General features: G+C 37.0%; 2 protein-coding genes across 10 annotated transcripts in view; one reads left to right on the top strand and one right to left on the bottom strand.

Annotated features, from left to right (window-relative positions):
- LOC105231136 (ubiquitin-conjugating enzyme E2 G1) overlaps positions 1–27,785 on the bottom strand; it is a 539,049-nt gene that overhangs the window by 259,237 nt on the left and 252,027 nt on the right. The gene's annotated exons all lie outside the window — the stretch shown is intronic.
- The window catches only part of LOC105225614 (calcium/calmodulin-dependent protein kinase kinase 2), a 215,268-nt gene that overhangs the window by 117,669 nt on the left and 69,814 nt on the right, over positions 1–27,785 (top strand). For all 7 annotated transcript variants that reach the window (XM_049450018.1, XM_049450020.1, XM_049450016.1 and 4 more), the window contains one exon: positions 10,364–10,718. In XM_049450018.1, coding sequence (XP_049305975.1) covers positions 10,364–10,718 — 355 coding nt within the window. The remainder of the gene's footprint in view (positions 1–10,363; positions 10,719–27,785) is intronic.

Below are 27,785 nucleotides of genomic sequence, written 5' to 3'. Positions count from 1 at the left end.
TTTGACACTGAACAACATACAAATACCACAAAGCAATCATGTTACTTACCTAGGGGTCCATCTGGATAGGCGACTTACTTGGCGAAACCACATAGAGGCTAAAAGGACTTACCTTAAGTTAAAGGCATGTCCTTTGCACCGGCTTATTAACTCTCGCTCAGCCCTGAGTCTGGAGTATAAAATCATTATATACAACACTGTTTTAAAACCAATCTGGACCTATGGGTGTGAGCTGTGGGGCAACGCGAGTAGCAGCAACATCGAAATTCTTCGTCGTGCGCAATCAAAAATTCTTCGTACAATCACCGGAGCACCGTGGTATATCCGAAATGAGAACATCCAACGCGAATTAAGAATTCCAGACGTACGAACTGAAATAGAGCAACGAAGCGCGTAGTATGCATTGAAACTTTCGGTTCACCCAAACTAACTAGCAAGATCGCTATTACGTGTGAAAAGGAGCTCACGATTACGTAGAAACGACTTACCAGCCCAGAAGTAATATACTTTAGGCATAGTTTAAAAAATAATCACCCATGTAGGGTGTAAATTAAGTGAGTAGTTTAAGATTCGCAAACTTATTGTTAGGCTCTTAAGTAGGGTAGATTCAATAAATAATAGGAAAGTTAATAAAAAAAAGGGAACTCCCCGAGCTGGTGAATCTTGAAGCATTGAAGACAACTCTAACTTTTGTTGTTTTGTTGTCTGACTTCACTACTTCATGATGTGGCAAGTATAATGAGCAGTATTATCCTTTAATGATTTTTTCGCTTGGGCTTACTTCCTCCATGTGATCTAAACGGAGGTATTCTTGTAAGACACCATTACAAACTTGTTTAAGCTCACCTTTTCTAAGCAGATTTTTTTTCCATACTTGGAAACTGATGTACGAGGTGTGTTCAAAAATTATCGCGAATCGTAACTGAGAGTTTTCTTCGATTGCAGTGGCTTGATGCATCATGAGTCAATAAGGAATATTACCTGCAAGTTATGCGCAATTTGCGCGAAGCAACCCGCCAGAAACGCCCGGATTTGTGGAAGAACAAAAATTGGCTTTTGCACCACGATAACGCCCCTGCTCACACATCGTTGCTTGTGCGCGACTTTTTGGCCAAAAACAACACACTAATGATGCCGCAGCCACCGTTTTCCCCAGATCTGGCCCCCTGTGACTTTTTCTTGTTCCCTAAACTGAAGAGGCCCACGAAAGAACGACGTTACGCTTCTCTTGACGAGATAAAGACGGCATCGAAGGAGGAGCTGAAGAAGATAAAAAAAAATTTTTTGAAGTGCTTCGAAGATTGGAAAAACCGTTGGCACAAGTGTATAATATCTCATGGGGATTACTTTGAAGGGGACAAAATATATATTCATGAATAAATAAATAATTTTTGAAAAAACACAAAATTCGCGATACTTTTTGAACACACCTCGTATTGCAGAGGTGCAAGAGTGACCTATGGCGAGTGTATTTGGAAATTGTTGTTTTTGTGGTAGTCGTACGACATACCGATCATTTCCTGATTTATTAGTTTTGGCTTTGTAAAAGTCTTCTCATTACTGATCTTCAGGGGTTGTAATTGAAATGGGGGGAAGTTCTTCTAACTCCCAAAGTTTCCTTAATTGTGAACTAAAAATCCAACCGAATATGGTATTTTGAGGTGTTTGAAATTTTTTAAACACCTTCTAGTATAATTTGAGGTATAAGGCCTAGCAGAATATTTGGACGGGGGTTATTTCCTTCGTTAATATTTAATTTTTTAAACTTTTCGCAAGATTTCCTCGTGTGCCCTCCTTTACACAGTTCGCATGACGTTTGTTTATATTGTCCGGATGTGAACGATTGATTTTTAAAAAAGCTTCTATTTAAATTGTTGTTGTTACTAGCTTGTGGTCTAATGAATCTTCGATTTAGATCGTGTTGAACGTTTTTAGTTCTGACCGTTTTTTTATCTACCCTTTCCGTAATTTCATATTGGAATTTAAGAAATATTTCATTTGTTGCCACGTTGGGGACTTTCTTCGTGGTGGGAGCGATTGCTCCCACAAAAATAACGATTTTTCTGGTAATGCAGATGTGCATATATTTACAAGAATGAGATCCCAATTGTCTTAGGGAATATTCTGAGTCGATAGAACGGATAAGCAATTTGAAAATTTGAGAAAGTGGATTGAAGTTTTATGAATTCTTCACTTGTTTCTTTCTGAAATTTTGGTAAATTCATTAACCCATTTCCAACTGGTGTTCGATTAATCGAACAGCAAAGTTGTCTATTTTGAATAATTGTTTTAGCTGTGAAGGTAAATGATATCAGGACGATAGTGAGTATCATATATTACTTTGATATTTTGGCTATTTGAAAACTATATTTACCAACCCCCAACTCCCCCTTAATTTGATTGGGGGAGGGGTTGAAAAATGCCTTGCCGGTAGACCTTTTTTGTAAATTATATTAAAAATATGTAAATAAATAAAACTAAAAAAATAAACATGAGGTCTTATAGGCAAAGAACCAAATATTTTTTTACAATAAAAAAATCAACACCTGACAAAACATGGATGGCACAGGTATTACTCAAAATAGATGTTCGATTAATCGAACAGTGGCGGTCATCACATACAACATATCGTAATATAACAACATATCGTAATATAAATGAATAGACAATATTATTTCAGTAAAAACAAATGTTTATTGAATATTGGCTATTTTTGATTATTTAGATAGTATTTCATGGAAATCTTTGAAACACTTCGAGTGCATATGCTTGGCACATTTTTCACACATCCAAACTGTTGGTTTTCCACAGCCTTTCAATTGACATCGACGACATTTCAATTGAGGTTGACGGACGATGAGGTGTTCACCAACCACATTTGGTAAGTTGCGTGGCCTTTGAAACTGCAGATCTTCATCCACCTCCAATACTTCTTTTTCATCGGTCTACAAAAGAGACTCAGTGACTGACGACTTGAATTGTTTTTGGCTCATTGGCTTCTCATTCTTATATTTCGCGACCAAACAATGCAATTTCCATGCATTCACAGTGGAAGAATTTAGGGTGTTTATCCAAAGTGGCCAGTACCATTTCTTTCCACGGATGTTTACTCGATCATTTTGAATGGCATTGTCGTGGAGATCAACGCCACCCATTCCTTTGTTATAATTGTGAAGCACAGCAGGTTGATCCACGTTGACAAATTTCCCATTTTCTCCCAGGCTCTTCTTAGAAGTTTTAGTTGCCAACGCCGAACAGGATAGAGTGGCAGAATCTGATCATGGTTTGTAGCAATGGTGACCTCCTTATTATCTTGCCAGCGACAAAGGGTTATCTGGTTCTTAGAATCGGATAGTTCATGTACATTGGGTGGGAGTACGTTGATACACTGAACCGGATTTTCGTCATCGCTCCAATTCTCTAGAATATCTTCAATCTCCCTCGTTGTTGTTTTCTTTGAACGTGCCATTTTGCAATTCTGGAATCGAGGAACAATACAAACACTCGGAATTACACATTAAACGAAACTACTTATATTCTAATAGATTCTCACCATTTATTTTTCGAAAAACTATTAAAATGTAATATGATAAGGAGGCACAAAACAAGTCTTTTCTTCTGAAACACTCGCTCTCTTTTGGCGGGAAAAATTGACATTTCGCATTTGTATGGGATTTTATGGTATGTGTTCACCGCCAGTGTTCGATTAATCGAACAATTTAATTTTTGACATATCGGGAAACGGGAAGAGGTAGAAATTTTTTGATGACAGATTTGGAATCAGGGGGCCGTAATTAATCTAAAAATGTACCTTAAATAAAAAAATTTTAAAATTTTGGCAGCGCGGTTGGAAATGGGTTAATATTGTCACTTGTTTGTTGACTAATATTCTTTCGTTATCGTAACGAGCCTTCAGAGCTTCCCAAGCTAAATTGAAATTTTCGTAATTAAGAACAAACTGTTTGACTATTACGGCTACTTGATCTTTTGTTTTGTATCGGAGCTTGTACAATTTTGCGCTTGTGATAAGGGAGGATGGAGCCATGTGTAGAAGTTCACGCAAGTGAGGAAAGTTCTCTGATCGCCATTCACTTGGGACTGGCCAGAAACAATTCTTTTACATATGACTCAAGCAGCTTACGACTTCCGGTCTTTAACCAAGTATCCTCTGGGTAGCCTAAGAACATCCGTTTGAAGGCGAGCTAAAGTGAGAAGGCGAAACATCCCAGTATAGGGTTGTGCGCTGGGTTTGGGACCCGCCACGTAAAAAAAAACACACCAATGAAAAGTTTCAACCAGCCTCGGATTAGAGGTGCCGCTGCCCAGATGCTTGACGTCCTCGTGAAAATAAAGGCTGACATCACCGCCGTCCAAGAAATGCGATGGACGGGGCAAGGACAAAGACGAGTAGGTTCTTGTGGCATTTACTATAGTGGCCATATAAAGTAGCGCAAGTTTGGTGTGGGATTCGTGGTGGGAGAGAGACTCCGTCGCCGAGTACTATCATTCACTCCGGTGAATGAACGTCTAGACACAATCCGCATCAAAGCGAGGTTCTTCAACATATCGCTGATTTGCGCCCACGCCCCGACGAAAGAGAAGTCGTGCTTGGCGATTTTAACGCCAGGGTGGGCAAAGAAGGTATCTTTGGCACTACGGTCGGTAAATTCAGCCTCCACGAGGAAACATCCCCAAATGGGTTGAGGCTGATCGACTTCGCCGAGGCCCGAAATATGGTTATCTGTAGTACTAGATTCCAGCATAAGAAGATTCATCAAGCTATTCAGGCTGTCTCCGAATCGAAAAACTACTAACCAGATCGGTCATTGTGATAGACGGAAGACACGTCTCCACTGTTATAGATGTGCGTGCGCTCCGAGGTCCTAACATCGACTCGGACCACTATCTTGCTGCAGCCAAGATTCGCACCCGCCTCTGTGCAGCAAAAAACGCACGCCAACAAACACAAGGAAGGTTCGACGTCGAGAAGCTGCAATCACAACAGACAGCCGAACGATTTTCTACTCGGCTTGCACTCCTGCTCTCTGAGAGCACTCGTCAACAACTCGGTATAAGGGAACTGTGGGACGGCATTTCAAACTCCTTATGTACAGCTGCAATCGAAACCATTGGTTTTTGGAAAGTGCAAAATTATATAGTTTCGCAGAAAATACTGTTCATTCAGTTAACTTAGTACGTCATTTTTTGAAAACATTTCAGCATTTGTATGGCGTAGTATGTACATATGTATGTATATTATTTTACAGTACGAATGACGTGCACTTTAAGTATACATGGAAGTTTTTGTATATTTGTGGAATTTGATCGTTATTATTTATACACAAATATGTCTATGTTACTTTCTAATTTTGGTTGTTACTTATATGTCGATTGTATAAAATACGAATATAATTATCTGCATGTACAACTTGCGTTCCAAAGTAAACAAGACTTTAAACAAAAGAACAAATGATTTTTTCAGCAAAATCTATTTTTTTTAATCAAAATAGTCTTTTTCTGCTTCAATACAGCTTTTTGCACGGTCCAAAAGCATGTCGACCGAGTGTTTTAGCTTGTTGGCCAGTACGGCTGCCAGTATGTTGGTGCCAGCGTTTTGAATGGCCTCTACGTCTGCATAACGCTTTCTTTTCATGGGCAAATGCATTTTTTCGAAACGGAAGAAGTCGCACAGTGCCATATCAGGTGAATACAGGGAGTGGTTAATGGTTAAAATGTAATTTTTGTAATTGAAGACAACAAACCGAAATTTTAATTTTACCAGACATGAACCTCGTCGAAAATTTGTGGGTGTATTTTAAAACAAAAGTATCTCAACGGAGCCCCAAGAATCGGGCAGATCTAAAAACTGTAATATCGGAAGAGTGGCGAAAAGTCCCAATAACTACGTCGCAGAGAAACTAATGCACTCAATGAAAACCCTACTGCAAGTTGCGTGTGCTGCAAAGGGAAGCCACACAAAATATTAATTAGCAATTTTTGCTTTTTGTTTCACTTTTTCTTTTATTAAAGTGCAATGTCAAAACACTTTCTTGACATATTAAATTTTTAATGTACTTAAATTTTGGCATTTCCAATGTACCTTGTTTGCTGAATTTTATATGTTTCCTTTTGTATATGGGCATTTTCACGGTAACGGACGCAACATTCGTACGCTTTTAAGTGCGTCCAAAACAAAGAAGACAAAGGAAAAGTTTGTATATATTGACATTGTTTTGAAGGGCTGACGCAGTACTTGATTTTAATATATACGAGAAGGTTCTACTACAAATAAGTACGTAGTTATAAGCAATTATAAAGTGATACGGACGCGACAAAAAATATAAGTTTTTTTGAGGCGCATTCAGAAATATACATACAAAATTCAGCAAATTAAGGATTTATATATATATAAAAATATATGTATATATTAATAAATGCGAACAGATGACTGTTATTCGTAGGTTTATGAAATATGTTAATTTTCCCTTAGTTTTTTTTAAATGAGTATAGAAGAAATACGGACGCGACAAAATCTTCCATGAACAAAGAAATACAATTTTTTCATTATAGCACTTCAATTGTATTGAAAATTAAGCAAAACAATAACGTAAATTAAAAATTCAAGTAACATTATAATAAAAATGACTTAAAAATTAAGAAGAAAGTTATTATTTTAATTATTTTCTTTAATGAATAGGCGGTCCGAGCAAACAATAAATTTACTGTCGAAATATGAAAACCAATGCAAACTCTTAACTCCTTTGATATTTGGAATATTTTGCCAGAACTCTGACAGTTGATTACAAAAACTATCAATTTGTGTTCCAGAGATATACAAAATGTTAACTCCATGAATATTGTTCTTAGCACATTCATAGAAGCATGAAGCATCACCGAGAACAATATTTCTTGCTTTAACGATTTGCCAGACTTTTCGTTTAACTACGGCACCTATTCCGTCTACAGCACCTTTGCCATGTGAAGTGGCAAAAAAAATCCACTCTAAGATTCCGCAATTAAATTCAGCTGCAAGTCTTGGAATACTAGAAAGAATAAATTTATTTTTGAATTGGGAAGTGCTTCCATCAGAGAAAATATAAATGCTGGTAACTCCTTTGTACTGGTTTTGTAATATATTGATAATTTTGGAAATAAAGCAATAAACGTCGAATTTACTGTGGGTCAATCTATCACTGATAACAGCAAAAAACTTGGTTTCACCAAGAACCCAAGCTACGCACGTAAACACTGTTACTTGGCTATAACTAAAGTGGGCATCTTGAACTTCGTTCTGGAATGTCAAGCGATAATTTTCAGCAAAATTAACTTGCATAACAATTTTATTAGCTGCTACATTTTTTTTTAAATTCAAAGTAATTTTGTTGGTGACGTTTAACAAAACAATGCATTTTAAAAGCTGGTAGCAGAATCTCTATATCATGAATTAAGTCGATTAATGGACCAATAGTGCAGTTCAAAGTTATGCGATCATCTACTTTTCTCCACTGTTTCCATTTGATTTGCGTATTAAATTTATTAATAAACTGCATTGGAACTAGATCGTCTTTAATATCGCGTACACAGCTGTCACAATTATTATTCATAACGTCGCAGCAAACTGATGTAAGAAATAATTAAGCTTTGGCAGGAATCTGCGGTATAATCTTTGCACAGCCTTCTAGTAGAAAAATAAAATTTGCATGGTACTTACAGACACACATATTGTGTCGTAAATTATTGATTAACTGAATGTAAGTTGGCTTAGAACGAATAAAAATAGTTTTGCAGACTTTTTCTTCGGTATATTCGGCTTTGAAAAGTTGATATGCTTCTGTTAAGGTCATACGCATAAAACGTTTTGAGACTACTTTCCCATTGATTATCATTGTATCCTTTCTCCCAGGAGCTTGAATGCTGATTCCATCTTGCAAAAAGAATTGTTCAATTAATTTTTCGCGCATCTGGCTTTTTGATGACTTGGTTGTATTTTCATTCATCGTTTCTGTTGGCTTAATATATATATTGCATAAAGATTTGAGGATAGCTATTTTTCTATTCAGGTTTTTAGGTAGCGCAGCCTCAACTTTTTTAATTGCTTTTCCCATCGTTTGTTTACAGCTGTAAATTTCGCAATTCAAATTGTCAATATTATTTATGCTCTTTTTTTGCCGCAAAACTGGCTGCCTAACTCGGTCCTTTTCTTTCTTCTTTTCTAATAAATTGCTATCACTTTTCATTTTTTGCGATAATCTTTTTCGGTACTCTTGCTTTCGTTCTGCTTCTTTCTTCTTGTATTCCTGCCATTTCTCGACGTTTTCTTTCATTTTCTCTCTATATTTCATTGTTATTGCTTTTCTTGTTTCTTTTGCCGTTTTTGCCATCAATAAAATTATAATTTTGTGCAATTTCTACAACTTTATTTAATATTTAAGGATTACGGTAACGGACGCGACGAATTTCAAACACCAATAAATTTTATTAATCGTTTTTGCCGAGAGCCAATTATTACTTTTTTTAAGTGAAATGATGTATCTGCTTTTAGTCTGAAAGCAATTTACACTTCAACACTTTGTTCACTAATGAGAACAATAAATGATGTTTTTCGGTAACGCACGCGACATACGAATATAAGCAGAAGCAAACACAAAAAACTACCGTTATTCGATCTCCACTCAGTCTGTCTGCTTGTTGAACATTATGTTACTATCAGCAGAAGATTTTTAAATTATAAAAACATCATAGTAAAGGGTGATTTTTTAAGAGCTTGATAACTTTTAAAAAAAAAAAACGCATAAAATTTGCAAAATCTCATCGGTTCTTTATTTGAAACGTTAGATTGGTTCATGACATTTACTTTTTGAAGATAATTTCATTTAAATGTTGACCGCGGCTGCGTCTTAGGTGGTCCATTCGGAAAGTCCAATTTTGGGCAACTTTTTCGAGCATTTCGGCCGGAATAGCCCGAATTTCTTCGGAAATGTTGTCTTCCAAAGCTGGAATAGTTGCTGGCTTATTTCTGTAGACTTTAGACTTGACGTAGCCCCACAAAAAATAGTCTAAAGGCGTTAAATCGCATGATCTTGGTGGCCAACTTACGGGTCCATTTCTTGAGATGAATTGTTGTCCGAAGTTTTCCCTCAAAATGGCCATAGAATCGCGAGCTGTGTGGCATGTAGCGCCATCTTGTTGAAACCACATGTCAACCAAGTTCAGTTCTTCCATTTTTGGCAACAAAAAGTTTGTTAGCATCGAACGATAGCGATCGCCATTCACCGTAACGTTGCGTCCAACAGCATCTTTGAAAAAATACGGTCCAATGATTCCACCAGCGTACAAACCACACCAAACAGTGCATTTTTCGGGATGCATGGGCAGTTCTTGAACGGCTTCTGGTTGCTCTTCACCCCAAATGCGGCAATTTTGCTTATTTACGTAGCCATTCAACCAGAAATGAGCCTCATCGCTGAACAAAATTTGTCGATAAACACATTTCGAACCGAACACTGATTTTGGTAATAAAATTCAATGATTTGCAAGCGTTGCTCGTTAGTAAGTCTATTCATGATGAAATGTCAAAGCATACTGAGCATCTTTCTCTTTGACACCATGTCTGAAATCCCACGTGATCTGTCAAATACTAATGCATGAAAATCCTAACCTCAAAAAAATCACCCGTTATTACTTTGAATTAGGGAATATAACAAGGAAAAACGTTGGTATATTTGGTCAAAAGAGTCATATTTTTGTAAATTTTGTGTATTCGTTGTATATTTCGGCTCAAAATTAGAAGAAAATAAAAATTCCTTTATATTTATAAAATAAACACATTTGAGATTTATTATTCATCAACAAAAAGTTTTAAGGAACTGTTTGAATTTTGCACGCGTGGTGGACCTTTTTGTGGAAATGTCCATAAACATCATTTCAAATTTTCTGTATAACTGTATATAATAAACTTAGAAAGATATTTAATATAAAAACTACTTTTACGAACCAAAAAACTAATAAAGCGTTATATAATATTTCTCTTGTCAAAACACTTTATTTCCGTACTGTATGTACATATAGTATACCTTGTCGTTTTCCCTTCTCTCATGTAAAGTAATGTTGCTTTATTAATATTTACTTTACATGGAATGGATCCTTTTTTTTAGTATTACGTTAAAAAAAATCTAAAAGATTTTCGCGTTTTTAAGTTTCCTCGCATTTCCATTGAATATACAAGATTATATTCGTATAAATTACATTTATTGTACCAAAGAGTGAATTTAAATTTTAGAAAAACTATTTAATTCAATAAATCACTTATGTTTAATATAAGTTAAACCACAATATATTTGATATATTTTAAATTTATTTATAGGGTTCATATGGGCTAGTTAAACTGGCTTACTCTGAAGAGGACTCAACCCATTACGCAATGAAAATTCTCTCGAAACGTCGATTAATAAGACAAGCCGGATTGGCAAAGCGTGGCCTAATTAAACCAATTTCACCATTAGAGAGAGTTTATAGAGAAATTGCCGTGCTAAAGAAATTAGATCATCCAAACGTTGTAAAGTTGTTCGAAGTGTTAGATGATCCATTGGAAGACTCCTTATATATGGTTTTTGAACTAGTAAAACAGGGATGTGTTCTGACCATCCCAACAGATTCGCCGTTAGCTGAGGATAAAGCTTGGAGTATTTTTCGTGACACAGTACTTGGTTTGGAATATTGTAAGTTATTTAAAACCAATGATATTAAATTTAAATTTTTTAGACTTGAACAGTAGTTCGAGTATCGGAAGATTTTTTAAACAAACATTTATAATCTCGCAACATGTTGCACGGAATATAATAGTTTGATTCACATAATGGTTGTTTATAACACCCAAAACTAAATGATTTATATAAATTTTGAGTTGGATTCTTAGGTCTACAACTTTGCTTCCGCCGTTTTTTTTTTGTAAATTTAAGGCTTTATGGAGGATGGAGTCATGTGTAGAAGTACACGCAAGTGAGGAAAGTTCTCTGATCGCCATTCACTTGGGAGTGGCCAGAAACGATTCTTTTACATATGACTCAAGCAGCACACGACTTCCGGTCTTTGACCAAGTATCCTCTGGGTAGCCTAAGAACATCCGTTTGAAGGCGAGCTAAAATGAGAAGGAGAAACAACCCAGTGTAGGGTTGTGCGCTGGGTTTGGGATCCGCCACGTAAAAAAAAAACACACCAATGAAAAATCAACAACAGCCTCGGATGAGAGACCCTCCTTTTGATGACGACCATGGCAAACGAATTAAGGACTGTGATTGGAATTTCCGGTCCCTTAATTGGAAAGGTGCCGCTGCCCAGCTGGTTGATGTCCTCGTGAACATAAAGGCTGACATCACCGCCGTCCAAAAAATGCGATGGACGGGACAAGGACAGATACGAGTAGGTCCTTGTGGCATTTACTATAGTGGCCGTATAAAGGAGCGCAAGTTTGGTGTGGGATTCGTGGTGGGAGAGAGATTCCGTCGCCGAGTACTATCATTCACTCTGGTGAATGAACGTCTAGACACAATCCGCATCAAAGCGAGGTTCTTCAACATATCGCTGATTTGCGCCCACGCCCCGACGAAAGAGAAGTCGTGCTTGGCGATTTTAACGCCAGGGTGGGCAAAGAAGGTATCTTTGGCACTACGGTCGGTAAATTCAGCCTCCACGAGGAAACATCCCCAAATGGGTTGAGGCTGATCGACTTCGCCGAGGCCCGAAATATGGTTATCTGTAGTACTAGATTCCAGCATAAGAAGATTCATCAAGCTACCAGACTGTCTCCGGATCGGAAAACTACTAACCAGATCGGTCATTGTGATAGACGGAAGACACGTCTTCACTGTTATAGATGTGCGTGCGCTCCGAGGTCCTAACATCGACTCGGACCACTATCTTGCTGCAGCCAAGATTCGCACCCGCCTCTGTGCAGCAAAAAACGCACGCCAACAAACACAAGGAAGGTTCGACGTCGAGAAGCTGCAGTCACAACATACAGCTAAACGATTGTCTACTCGGCTTGCACTCCTGCTCTCTGAGAGCACTCGTCAACAACTCGGTATAAGGGAACTGTGGGACGGCATTTCAAACTCCTCACGTACAGCTGCAATCGAATCCATCGGTTTTCGAAAAGTGCAAAAGAACAGCTGGTACGACGAGGAGTGCCGTGTCGCAGCGGAGAGAAAACAGGCTGCCTACCTCGCAATGTTGCGATCGTCCACAACACATGCGGGATGGGATAAATACCGAGAGTTGAAGAAGGGAAGCGAGACGCATTTGTAGACAGAAAAAGAAATAGGCCGAAATGCGTGAGTACGAAGAGCTTGATGAGCTGGCCGACAGGGGTAATGCTCGAAAATTCTCCGAAAAGATGCGCCGACTTACAGAACGTTTCAAGACCGGAGCATAGTCTTGTAGAACCCCTAAAGGTGATCTAGTCACCGATGCCCAGAGCATACTAAAATTATGGAGGGAACACTTCGCCAGCCTGCTGAATGGCAGGGAACGCACAACGCCAGTAGAAGGCGAACCCGATTCCCCAATCGATGATGATGGATCAAACGTTCCATTGCCCGACCATGAAGAAGTTCGAATAGCAATTAGCCGAAGAACAACAAAGCGGCGGGGCCGATGGATTGCCGGCCGAGCTATTCAAACACGGCGGCGAAGAACTGATAAGGAGCATGTATCAGCTTCTTTGTAAAATATGGTCGGACGAAAGCATGCCCAGCAATTGGAATTTAATTGTGTTATGCCCAATCCATAAAAAAGGAGATCCCACAATCTGCGCCAACTACCGTGGGATTAGCCTCCTCAACATCGCATATAACGTTCTATCTAGCGTATTGTGTGAAAGATTAAAGCCCACCGTCAACAAACTAATTGGACCTTATCAGTGTGGCTTTAGACCTGGCACCATGCGCCAATTCTTGGAAAGAACCCGTGAAAGGAAAATCGACACACACCACCTCTTTGTCGATTTCAAAGCTGCTTTCGACAGCCAGAAAAGGAGCTGCCTTTATGCCGCGATGTCTGAATTTGGTATCCCCGCAAAACTAATACGCATGTGTAAGCTGACGTTGAGCAATACCAAAAGCTCCGTCAGAATCGGGAAGGACCTCTCCGAGCCGTTCGATACCAAACGAGGTTTCAGACAAGGCGATTCCCGTGCGACTTTTTCAACCTGCTTTTGGAGAAAATAGTTCGAGCTGCAGAACTAAATAGAGAAGGTACCATCTTCTATAAGAGTGTACAACTGCTGGCGTATGCCGATGATATTGATATCATCGGCCTCAACACCCGCGCCGTAAGTTCTGCTTTCTCCAGACTCAAGGCCTAACTCACTTTCATAAGCTTTTTTCATTTGCTCTTTTTTCCATAACATTCCTTGATTTGGAGTTTTTTTTACCAATACTTGCTTTTTTGGGTACCATTTTTTTATTTATTACAATGAGTCTGTGAAGAAACATGATTGGTGAAGAAAAATACAAATTTCCGTTGTAACAATCAATTGAAAACTCATCAGTAAACGGATACATTCGCGGCGCTACAACTTACCTGGAATTCCTAAAAATCCTTAATTATTTACTTTAATATACTTCAGTATACTTCAATATACTCCATTGTACTTAAATATGTTTCATATTGACATACATATATATCCACAACGCATGTGTCAACACAAAGCAATACTGTTTGTGTAAGATCAAACGATTAAATTCAATAACTCCGCATCTCGGCAGGCTGAAGTTTATGACATACTAACTGTCAAAAAGATTGCCATTGGCGCTGCCAAATCTGTATGTGGGCATTTGTTATCATAACATAATCATTTGCGAAGTGGCGTCGGGTAGGTAGGTTCGAGCTGATAGAGCGCATGTTTTGAGCTTTTGAGCCGTTTAAATTTTTATAACGATGAAAAAATTTATGTGGAAAATAAAAAAAAGTTGAAATATACTTTCTTTTTTTTCTTTTTTAAGACTTTTTTTCAAAATTATTTTATTTATTGTATCTGCTTTTTCTTAAAGCCTAACAATAAGTAATAAAATCCTAAATCTATTTAAAAACTAGACAGACTCAAGCAAGTGATTGAGCTGTTTTGGTGTTACGTCGCTCTTTAGTACGCAGGCATATCTCTTCTTTTAAGTCTTGTTTGATCGCAGGAATGTACCAAAGCATTAGCCAAAGGGTTTGGGTGATCTCGGAGTTTAGATATATATTTAATTCTGCTGACTTCTACTTCTTTTTTACCATAGGAATACCAAGGTCTTTATGGATATTTTCGTTACGCATGTACCATGGTGAACACGTGATTGTTATAAGCATTTTTGATTGGAACCTTTGTATTAGATCAATATTGGTTGCACAGGTCGTACCCCACAGTTTAATGCCATACATCCAAATCAGCTTTATGACCGCATTATATAAGAGCACTTTGTTGTCTAGGCTAAGTTTGGAGTTTTTATTTAAAAGCCAATTTAATTTTGCAGCTCTAATCTTCATACATGTTATTCTACTAGATACGTGTTTTCTCCACGTGAGCCTTCTATCTAGGTGAATACCAAGATATGTTACTTCGTTCGCTTGGGGTACTAAGATATTGTTTATTTTTACTGCCGGGCACATCTTTGGTCTTAGCGAAAATGTAATGTGTTTACACTTCTGTTCATTCACGCTTCTGTTCATACGCCAGTTCGCTAGCCATTCTTCGACAGAACTTAAATGCTCCGTTAATATTCTTGATGCTAAAATGTGGCATTTGTTACGGCTCACTATTGCTGTATCGTCCGCAAAAGTTGAAGTTAATACATTGTTAGCTGTTGGAAGATCTGCTGTATATATGATGTATAGTGTTGGGCCTAAAGGTTGGTACGCAGCTCTCAAGTAATTGCTCAAGAACAAAAATACATTATTTCTCAAGTAATTTTGACAGCTGGTTACGCATTGTGAATGATCCACATTAGAAGAGCAAGAGAGAATAAACAAAGTAAACAAACTTTGTGCGTATGTATGTGCATGGTAACACAAATATTTTCATTGAGATTTTAGGAATGTTGTTGATGATTGGTTGGTTTTATACAACATTTCAAAATGGAACATACTTTATAATAATGATTTCAACTAATTTAGGATGAATTTGACGATTCTTCGAATTTCCTGCAAGAAACAATTGTTGATTTGATGTTCGCAAAACCAGGTTTGCCATATTCACATTTTATTGAAAAAAAGTATTAAAAATTAGTACTAGCTTTCTTAAGAGCTGCGTACTAGCACAAGTAACTTTATCGCAGGAACGTTTCTGGACCGTTTCTTAAGCGTTTTTTTATATGAAGTTTTTACGTTTCTTGAGAGCTGCGTACTAAGCTTAAAACACTGCCCTGGGGTACACCAGCCCTTATCTGACGTTCATCAGATATGAAATCTCCCACTTTTACCATAAATTTTCTAGTTTTTAAATAAGACTCCAACGTTCTATACAATTCTAAAGGTAGAATTTTTTTAATCTTATATAAAAGACCTTCGTGCCACACCTTATCAAACGTCTGAGCTACATCTAGAAATATTGCTGAACAGTACTCCCTGTGCTCAAATGCTTTCCTTATCTCGTTAGTAATTCTATTTACTTGCTCTATTGTGCCATGTTTCGCACGAAATCCAAATTGATGCATTGGTATTGTGTTATTTTCGTGGAGGAAAGGAGACATCTTTGATAGTAATACTTTTTCAAATACTTTTGAAAGACAGGGTAGAAGACTGATTGGTCTGTATGAAGACGGCTGTGTTAAATCTTTCCCAGGTTTATCTATCAAGATAATCTGCGACTTTTTCCACGAAATTAGATAGTATCCGAAACTAAGAATTGCATTGAAGAGCAAAGAGAGCACCTCTACAGCAATAATTGGTAACTCAATTAGCATTTTTGGGGAAATTTTATCATGTCCCGGCGATTTTTTTGGATTAAGTTCTTTGATGATACCAATGATTTCAGAAGGTGAAGTCATAAGAGGCTCGAGCGACTCTTTAGCTGTGTTGGGTAAGATTGACAGCTTAAAGTTGTTCTTTGGCAAATTGGGTTGAAATACCTTTTCTAGATGATTTGCAAAGCAATTAGCCTTTTCCTCGTTACTTCGAGCCCAATTTCCTCCCAAGTCTCGTATAGGCATGTTGGAGTCAGTTGGTGGCTTCATGGACTTTTGGGCTTTCCAAAGGGATTTTTGCTTGTTTGAATTCGGACACAGCTTCTTTATATACATTTCGGTGTTCAATTCTTCCTCACGTTTAAGCGCGTTTTTTAATTTACGTACAGCAGATTTTAATTGAAGCTGAGTGGAAGGGGAACGATTTATCTGCCATTCACGTCTTGCACGCCTTTTTACATTTACAAGAATTTCTATTTCTCTATTAGAGATTCTTCTGAAACCAATCGGCTTATAGCTTTTATTTGGTGTTGCTAAGACAGCTGCGCTGGTTATTATATCATTGACTTCTCTTATACTTTCGTCAATATCTCTTCTTGTATTTATTTAGTACTCAATATTAATGTGGCTGCTGACGTATTTTTTATATTTTAGCCAATTTGTTTTATAAGAAGTTAGACCCACTTTTGGATTAACGAATATGGGTTGTTCAGATAATTTTATTAGTACCGGAGAGTGATAAGAAGATAGATCAGTACATGTATCTGCTATTATGTGCGATTTGTCTATATTTTTGTTTACAGCAAAATCAATTAAATCTGGTATCTTCTTCCGATCACTAGGCCAATATGTCGGCTTACCAGGAGATATTATTTCAAGGTTATTGTGCCTATTTATAACAGTTTGATACAGCTGTCGTCCTTTCGGATTAATAAGACGTGAGCCCCAGTACGTGTGTTTTGCGTTGTAATCTCCACCTGCTAGAAATCTTTGATCTAGTGTTCCAAAAAAGTCTTTAAATTCGAGTTCTGTAATTTTAAAGCGAGGTGGACAGTATATAGCCGTAAGGTTTAAGTCACAACCCCGATTTTTTAGTGATATTGTTGTAGCTTGTAACTGTGGTGTAGCATAAGATTCTAGAGCAGTGTATATTAACGGAGAATTCTAAACGAAACTTTAACTATAACCAGCAACTTGAAACCTGAGCGCAGTAGGTAACATACAACGGCGCTTAGGTCTCAAGTTAACTCTTACGGGCTCCACCTGCCAATAAGAATGATTATTGAAACACAACTTTATAATATTAAAACAGAATCTTTTATTAAAAATAAAACTAAAATAATCGATCCTTATATAAAAACTAATGTGAAGGATGAATCTGATGCTGTTTAATAAGTTTGTTAATATCAGGTTCCAATTTACTCAAGAACAGTCGCAAGTCGCCACGTTCGGTAACAAGCAAACGATTTCTATTTTTAGTAAGCAGTGTTGTCACAGCACTAAATCCACGTTCACACAAATATGACGATGGGAATGCTATCAAGAATCGTTGAACGATTGACCACAATCCAGGGTACAATTGCGAGATCTGTTTTTGTAGCCAAAATTCTTGGCAACCATTTTTGAACTTGATTTTTATTTCCTCGTTCCAATGCTTCTTTGACTTCACTAGAGTCTACGGCGGACTCTATACCCTTGATTACAACAACTAGGCCCTTCGAGCTCTTCAGTTGATACAAATAATAATTTTTGTTTTTATTTGACAAAAATTTAACTATGTCCATAAAACTTTTTTCAGTGTAGGACTGAATTTTTGTTTCATCTATATTGCCTTTTTTCAAAGGCACTATATGGAAATTGTTAGTACCTACAATTTTACTTATTTCAGCAACGAGAACATTACTGCTACGTTCGCGCAAATATATTGGAGGTGGTTTGGCATTAACGACTGTGGTGGTACCCTTGGCATCGTCGTTTGATCCATTGCTTAGTAAGGCAAACCTATTGCCATTTAAAACTTCCGGTTTATTCTTAATTGGTGTACCGCCTTGAAATTTCTTGGGATTGACCGCTGACTTTGAAGGACTTAATTTCCTTTTTATGTTAATGTAGCGGTCAATGCCACTTTGTACAGACTGGTCTTTTTTATTGGTACATTCTCACCTTGCTTTATGTTGTTCTTGGCTGCCTGCGTACTTGCTGGTACCTGTTTAGTTGGTGTGATCATGTTTGCTGCCGGGCGTTGTTGACTGCCGTTCTCTCCTGCTTTAGTTTTTTGTAAGCTCTGCTTATGGTGCCGCTCAGTTGGTCGCTGCGATGACTCATCCTTCTCACCGTTGCCTTGTTTGTTGGTAGGAGCTGAACTGGCAGGCTCGACAAAGCTGAAGTAGGCATTCAGAGAATGCCTACGGCCTTGTTGGTGGGGCTGCGCTGCGCTCATGCCTTTGTATTTTTTGTTTGTTTTATTTCACACTTATTATTTGTTATTTTGTTATGTGTTTTGTTTATAAACAGTTTGTGGTTTTTTATGTTTTGATTTGCACTTTCGGCGTTATTGCCTAACGTTTGCACTGGATGCGCTTTTTTAATATTTGTTTATTTTGTTTTATTTTTGTTTTTTTTTTCGAAAGTTTCTACGGAGCGCATGAAAAACACGTCCGTATAGGTTGTTTATAGTTATTATATTTTCTCATTTCGTACGCGAACTTACAAGTAAGTTGTAATTTTTTAAAAGTCTCGATTAATATACATATGTACATATATGTATGTATATGAAACTAATTGAATAGTAAATTAATTATTCTATTGAAATGGGAAAAACTAAATGTGGAGTGAGTGATAGACATTTTCGTCGACTTGTGGCAAAAAATTGAAATCGTGAAAAAAGCTATTGTTCCAGAAAATGAAAATGTTCCTAGTTGTAGCAAAAATGTATCCGAAGAACTAAATATAAATATATGTAATGTGCATAATGTGCGTAATTTAATGTAAAAGAGTTATTGTACAAGGCGATGTGCTTGCCATGTCAAGATAAAATGGTTTTTTGCCAATTCTTCATCACTTCACACTTTAATTACACTGGTTTACAGCAAAAATGTTCCATGAACGCCACTATCCAATTTGTATGTGAAATGGCTCGCTGATTTCGAAAATCGAGTTAATTTTTTTTTTTTATGGATACGTTTTTGAGATATTTGCAATTTACCGTTATTCGACCAAAAAAAAAAGGTGTCTTCATTTAATCATGTATATCTCACTAACCAGTTGAGCAATCTTACTGCAAATTATAGAAAATAAAAGTAAATGAAATTTCCTAAAAATATTGTCTACTTCATTTTTCCATAGGCCTTATAATTTCTGAGAAATTCATTAATAACTTCGTGTTTTTAAATTTTTTATGAAAAAATTAAAAAAAAAATAAACTTTGGCAAGGAAAAAATTTTAAAACAAAGATATTTTTAAATTTTTTTTTATTTTATATGAAGTCCTGTTTCTTTATAAAAAAACTAAGCTACCAACGAACAAATCCATGGATAAATAGGAAAGTTGTAAATGATCAAAGAAATATATCCAAGTCGCGCAAAGTCAATGTATACGTATATGCGGATGTAGTGTGTAAAGTAGGAGTGGGATATCTAGCTATGCGCTGTTTTCTGTTAAATAAAAGTCAATTTTCATGTCGTTTTTTAGCTTTTATAAACTCATTTATTTATATGTTAGTAATATATATTAAAACAATGTGTTTTTGTCTTAAGTTGATGTTCTTACATTATAGTCGAAATGATTATGTGCTTTGTTTTGTCGTCACCCATCATACCGACGTCCCAGAAACCCTTGATCGATTCTCAATTAATTTCATTTGCTGGTGAACCTTTCGCCATGCTCGTCACTTTCGTCTCCGAGATTTGCCGGAAAAAACGTAAATGGGAATGCAGAAAATGAATTTTTAGAGACATATTTACGCCTGGAGAAAAAAGAAAATGTAAATAAGTAAATTATAAAATTTTATATAATTCAATTAAATAAGTCTTTGAATAATCACCCCATTTCTGCATAATTTTTGATTAAGTCGCTCACTACCTTCTCATAGTTTGGACTTTTGTGTTTACCGAGAAAAGAAGAAACGATCATTTCGAAGGAATCCCACGCTGCTGCCTCAACTGGTGACAATAGTCCTTTGAATTGGTCATTATTTATCAACTTTTTTATTTCGGGCCCCAACAAATATACCTTCCTTTATCTTGGTTTGGAAATATTTGGGAAAAAATTTTGCAAATAATTGAATGCTTTGCCTTCTTTGTCCAACGCCTTAACAAATTTTTAATGAGGCCGAGCTGTGATGTGCAATGGCGGAAAGAATGATTTTTTCCTTCTTTACAAGTGGGATGTATTTGATATTATCCACAACCAATTGTAAATTCAACTCTTTCCGGCCAATCCTTAATGCAATAGTGGTCTTTACGAGCTCGGCCTATCCCATTTGCAGAGAAAGCAGCAGTGTTTTTGTGTAGCCACTTTGTAGACCGCATAACATTCCAACGACTTTAAGATCGGCACATATTTTTCCAATCATGCTCTTCATATTGATGAAATTTAACAATTTCTCCATTACCTCGTATGTTTTCCTTCGTGTTTACTGCATTGCGCGATCGTGATCGAGGACTTTTTGTTGCCATTATGCAGTAATACGGCCTTCAAGCTTAGTTTATTGCTGCCTCTATGAACAATCACCACTCCTCGGAATCCACATATGGCTGACCAAACTCTTTGAATAATCCTGGAATGTCTTTGCAATAGCAATAGCTTTGCAATGGTTCGTGACGATTTCTATAATATGTCACCTTAACATGGGGTGACACGAATTGAAATTGTTGCATACGAGAGGCATGTAGCTCAGCTTTTTCCTTGGATAATTGCAAATCTCTAATCCAATCGTTTAGTTGCGCTTGTGATAGAACGTTTCTCTCGTTTTCCATTAAAAATTCATTACAACTTGATTTCCTAGCGCATAGCTAGATATCTCACCCCTACTTTACACACTACATCCGCATATATGTACGTATACATTGACTTTGCGCGACTTGGATATATTTCTTTGATCATATACAACTTTCCTATTTATCCATGGATTTTGTTCGTTGGTAGCTTAGTTTTTTATAAAGAAACAGGACTTCATATAAAATAAAAAAAAAAAATTAAAAATATCTTTTGTTTTAAAATTTTTTCCTTGCCAAAGTTTATTTTTTTTTTAATTTTTTCATAAAAAAATTTAAAAACACGAAGTTATTAATGAATTTCTCAGAAATTATAAGGCCTATGGAAAAATGAAGTAGACAATATTTTTAGGAAATTTCATTTACTTTTATTTTCTATAATTTGCAGTAAGATTGCTCAACTGGTCAGTGAAATATACATGATTAAATGAAGACACCTTTTTTTTTTGGTCGAATAACGGTAAATTGCAAATATCTCAAAAACGTATCCATAAAAAAAAAAAATTAACTCGATTTTCGAAATCAGCGAGCCATTTCACATACAAATTAGATAGTGGCATCCGTGGAACAAAAAACAAATTCAAATTTGTGATCCAGTGTTATCCTTTCAATTGAATGTAAATTGAAACATATAATATAAATATAATCGATTTAGACTAAAGATTCCAAAATGTCAAAACGGAGCTACATGATGATAAATGACAAAAATTCTCCACCTTGTGAGTGTGGAAATAAAATGAAAAAATTGGGTAAGTAATTACTATACATAATTGTGTATATTAAATTGATTAAACAATTTATTTATGGAAGAAGAGGTGCAACAAATGAAAAACTTAATTTGTGAGCTACATGTGAAGATGGATAAACTGTTAGAGAAAGCATTTCCGAAATCTAGAAGCCTGGACATATTTCCAATAAAAAGCGTTGAAGAAATGGAACATTTTGAGGAAAATGTTGAAATGTTTTCAAAAAATGACGTAGTAAGTTAACTGAATGAACAGTATTTTCTGCGAAACTATATAATTAATACTTTCCTGATTTCAATAGATTTGTAGCATTAAAGAATGTATAGGTTCAACACCTATTACAAAATCTCTACAATTTATCATCACAGAAGAGTGCTTGTTAGAGTACAATTGCGATGGGCTGCAGAAGAAAAAATCATTAAAAAAAACCAACTTATTCGGGAAATTTGTGTTTGGTAGGTTTGTTTTAATTAAATACATAAATTCACAACTCACAATTGCTATTTCTAATTTTAGATGCTCTGAAGTCCCCCGAATACGGCTTCCCAAGTTACGAAAATGATATTAAAAAATCGATACAATTAATAAAAAATAGAGTGTATAAAAAAACCTACGATAATAAATCAAAATAATATATTGATGAATTAAAAGTCTTTCGTGTCATTATTAAACAGCTTATTTTTATTAAAACAATAAGGCCTCATTTACTCCTTTTTTAGATAGCAGAGGTAAGGCATCATTTGCTCCTTTTAGAGATAGCAGAGGTAAGGCCTCATTTGCTCCTTTTAGAGATAGCAGAAATGAGGCCTTATTTACTCCTTTTAGAGATAGCAGAGGTGAGGCCTCATTTACTCCTTTTTTAGATAGCAGAAGTGAGGCATCACGATGTAGGACATGCAATGTTAAAAAGATATGAAGGAGTCAGCCCTTTCTACCTTACAATTCCGACATGAATAAGGCCATATGAAGGCCTTTTATGCCCCGCTGGGATGTTATCTCTTCTGTAAATTTATGACTTGGGTCCCATATATTTTTATTATTATTAGATGCACATTGCATTTAAATGCATGTGGTTGTTTATGTACATACGTATGTATGTATGTATGTATGTATTTTAAAAAATAGATATTTATTTTTAATTGTATTTCGGCTTTGCTGATAAGTATGCATGTTCAATGATATTTGAACATATATACTAATTAAATTAATGCATTTGATATGATCCATGATATTTTCATTTATGCTTGCATAAGATTATTAAATTTAAGATTTCGCTCATTCGCCAATCCATTTGATATATTTTTTCTGCAAATTAACTATTTATTTATTTATTTTTTTATTTATTTATTTATTTATTTATTTATTCACGCCAATCGGCTTTGTACAGAAAAGTGTAACAAAAATAAAAAAAATAAAATAAAACGGAAGGCATACCCATGACTAGGCAAATCACACATTAATGATACTGTATTGATACATTATTAACTAATTCCTTAACCCTAGAGACGTAGCTCGCATATGTACAACCACACATATTAATATTTTCATAGTGTCTATTTACTAAGTCTACAACCCTGCTCCTCGGTCCACCCCGCACGTAGTTCTTCGATGAGTTAACTGTTTTTAACAGTCTGTGCGACCTCAAACCAGGCATACGGCCTACAATGCCGAATTGTTCCAACATTTCCGGGGAGTCGATTAACCCATTTAGTGATTTAAAAACAAACAAGAGATCTGATACTTGTCTCCGACTCATCAGGTTACATATCCTAAATTGACCACGAACCTCCTCCGAGCCTCCGACCCATCCTTTACGTCCCAGGAAGTACGCGACATATTTACAGAGTTTCTTCTGCACTCTCTCCACTTTGTCAATGAGGCAGTCGGTATGGGGAGACCAAACCACTGAACAGTACTCCAACATCGGACGCACCAAGGTCGTGTACAGCCTTACGAAAGTATCAGCATTCCTGAAGTCATCACCACATCTGAAAATGAACCCGAGTGTCCTGTACGCCTGTGAAGTAATTTTGTCAATGTGCTTGGTGAAATTTAGTGCGTTATCGATCATGACACCAAGATCTTTTACAACTGTGACTTCTTCTAGCTGATGATCAGAAATACGGTAAACTGCTGTACGACGACTCAAGGACCGTGACAAGAACATCACCACGCACTTGTTTAAATTTAAACTTAATTTATTTTCATCGCACCACTCCTCAAGTCTATCGAGGTCTTGCTGTAATGCGCTAATATCATCCACAGTGCTTATCTTTCTGAATATCTTGAGGTCATCAGCATAAAGTAGAAAGTCCGACGACATTTTGGCCCCAATGTCGTTTACAAATATGCTAAACAGCACTGGCCCCAGATGGGAACCCTGTGGAACCCCGGAAGACACTTTAAACTCGGACGACACATAGCCATTGACTCGCACCTGCAGGGATCTCCCAGTTAAGTACGAGTTGAACCAGCTCAATACGTTTCCTGCCACTCCGTAGCGATCCATCTTTTCTATTAAGAGCTTATGATCCACCATGTCGAAGGCTTTGCTGAAGTCCGTGTAGATAGTGTGAACTGTTTCACCCTTGTCCAACGCTCGCAGTACGTAGTCGACATACAGGTAAAGGTTTGTAGCCGTAGACCTGCCGCCAAAGAATCCATGTTGCTTGGTCGAGATCGTATTCTTGAAGGCGAAATTAACCTGCGGCAAAACTAGTTTCTCAAACAACTTAGCCATTGCTGGCTGTATGCATATTGGCCTGTAGTTGAACACCTCAGATCCCGACCCTGCCTTGTAAATTGGGCAAATATACGAGCGTTTCCACGCCGACGGAAAAATACCCACCTCCAGTGATTTACTAAAGATGTGGGTTATTGGTTCGGCCAGTCCGACTGCACAGCTCTTCAGTAATATGTTTGGTATTCCATCTGGTCCGGCTCCCTTCTTTCCATCTAGTTTGCACATTTGCTCGTACACTTCATCGAAGCGGATGGTGAGTTCCGATAGTTTCACATCGTAACTAGTCAATGTTTCCGCAGCTTGAGCTGTGGGCATTGGTTCCCCATTGTCATTAAGTTTCCCCGCATAGATGCTACCAAAGAACGATGCAAAAAGATTGCTCACTTCCCCACCCGTTGTAGCTACACTATCTTTCCACGACACGGCGGATGGAATATCCATTTGGTTCCGTCTCTTGCTTTTGATGAATTCCCAGAACTTACTAGTGTCTACCCGTACAAGCTCCTCCATCCTGGACGTGTATGCGTGGTAACACCTTTTGCCAATTCTTTTGCATTCCGATCGCAACCGACGAAAGACATTGTATGCGTAACTGGTTTTTAATCTTTTGTATGTTGCATGCGCATCCTTTTTCTGCTGTATTTTTCCTATCAGCTCCCTAGAGAACCAGCATGGATAATTGCTTTTCCTGTTCGTATGGGCAGGAACAAATTACACAATTCCGTCGTTAATTCTATCGTATAGCCAGTTTACCTTGTCATCCAGTGATACTAATTTATACAGTTCAATCCAGTTAGTCCTCAAAAAGAAGTAATTCAATCCCCAGTAGTCCGCCTTCTTGAATGCATAGGTCGGTGCTACGTTCGTTTTTAGGTTGGCCTTAATTTCAGCATGTATACTTATAGCCGGGTGGTGCTTATCTTCATCAATAATAGCTTCGGCATTGTTCACATATATTTCAATGCTGCTAAAGCATAAATCAAGTGTACGATCATTTATATTGCGAATTTTATTATACTGTTGACAGTTAGCCACACTCATCTCACTGTATACCATATTTGCACATTCATCTTGAGGACAGCTACTGGGGAGATTATAGTCGCCAACAATAATCAATGCACAGTTGGGATATTTTTCCTTCAAATACGAAATTGTTGACATATGACTCGCATACTTATCCAACGACGACAGTGGTGGGAGATACACACATCCAACCACTAGATCGCCCTCGGTACATTTTACTTTAATAAAAACTTGATCGACACTACTACAGTTAGTTGGCAGTAGTTCAGCATTAATACTACGCTTCACCGCTATGAAAACACCTCCACCTCTCGTGCATTTGCTTGTTTGGTTGTCTCTATCTTTCCTAAATATTAAATACGTATCATCTACCACTTCATCATCTGATATTGATTCATGAAGCCATGACTCGCTAACACAAATCAAATCACATTGATGCCCTGCTGATGAGATTAAGAACTCTTTTAATTTTGTTCTTAACCCTCGAGTATTTTGATAGTATATATCTAGCTTACGAGTTTTTAGGCTTTTCTTTTGGCGCACGAAAAGACTGCTTATCGACTATCCTTGGTACCCCATTAATGTACTTAATTGTCTTGCTGTTATCTCCGCCCTTAGTTAGATTATCAAGCTCCGTACGCAGATTCCTGAGATGCTCTTGCTGAGCTCGAGTTAGGTTCGCCTTAAATGAGATGCTAGACTGACCAGCTGTCCTGATACGCAGTAGACTCCTAGCATCCGCTACAGACTCCGTAGTTAGTAATAGCGGACGAATCTTACCTACCACAGGACGGCCGAGTCTACGGAGACCAAGTTTCGGACCAACCTCTGACATCTCCTGTGGTAATACTGCGACAACCTTCTCCAAATCATCACGACGTCGATCCAAGCCTACCGGCTTCTCAGACTCCGGCACGTTCAAAGCAATAATCTCTCTTTCACGCTTATTGCGATCATTTATCTCCGATATTATAATGTTGGGATCCACATTAAGTGCATCGAACGATGTTAATTTATTCTCAACAGCCCCGACCCTCTTTTCCAATTGCTTTTACTGCTGCGAGATTGCCCTGTTGTTCTCTGCCAATTTGTTCAAGTCCTGCCGAATCCCTGCAACGCTGGTCTGAATATTTTCGATTGTTTTCTTGAACGGTATTAGGTATTTCTCGAACATATTCTCCAACTCCGATTTGCTTGTTGTTAACGGCAAATCATTGTCGTCCTCATCACTGTCATTGATTGCCTCAATAATGCTAACCTCTGAGTGACAGCCAGAGCACCGCCAGTCAATATGACCAGTTTTCCGAAACGCAGCAGCAATTTTCTTGAAAGCATCGTTACTCAAGTCGCTGCACTTTTTGTGGAACCAATTCTTACAACTATTGCAGCTTATACTTCCTGAGTTTCCCCTTAAACTCTTGGAGCAAGTTATACACACATGGTTACTCGACGCCATCGTTGTAAGATAAATTTTAGTAAACGTAACTATGTGGCAACTATTCGATAAAGCATTTTCGGATTTCGGTGTATACTTCTAGGCTGATCTAATACAAGTAAAAGCTTAACAATAAATAACGCAAATTTAAGTGGTTCTTGTATTAGATAAACACAGCTTATACAAGGTAGTGCCTTCTTAGATTCCTTTTTGCTGGTTAAAGTCCAATAAGAAAACAAAGAAACGATAATAGGTTGCTTTACATCCACTGGGAAACTTTAGCAGGTGCAACAGCCCATCCACCCGATCACCACACCGCGCTTCAACTTCCAAGCAATCTACGTAAAATGCACTTCCGTGTAGAAACCAGTTTTTTTAATTTATTTGTCGTAAATATTTAAAATTCCGAATTTATTAAAAATTACTCTTTCACACTTCAATTCTTTTGACTTCGCTCCAGGTTGCCAGATATATTAAACTAAATATAAATTTTTTGGAATCATATGTATATTAAATTATTTTGAAAACGTACCTACTTATATTTTATATATATATATATATACATATATATGTATATATATATATATATATTATTTTTATAATTTAACACAACCTTCTTTATACTCGCGCTTTGCCTGTCGAGATTCCATTAAAGACATATGTGGGAATATATGATTGATTATGTATACATTTTTATGTTTTGTACTGTCTCGGTTTTATCTACTATTGAAACATGAGCATGTTCAATGATATTTGAACATATTGCCGAGGGAAAGAAAGTAATTATTTAGCACGAGTAAACTGTATGTTTTTGTTAGAAATATTTTACTGGTGGTTTGGAATATTTACAGCATGATTTTCTTTACATTTATATCATATTATACTGCATGTTTAAATGAGTTAAAC

This window comes from Bactrocera dorsalis, chromosome 2, assembly GCF_023373825.1.
Source record: "Bactrocera dorsalis isolate Fly_Bdor chromosome 2, ASM2337382v1, whole genome shotgun sequence".
NCBI classification, from domain to species: domain Eukaryota; kingdom Metazoa; phylum Arthropoda; class Insecta; order Diptera; family Tephritidae; genus Bactrocera; species Bactrocera dorsalis.
The sequence above is the reverse complement of the archived record's forward strand: the minus strand, read 5'-3'. Positions and strand labels throughout refer to the sequence as shown.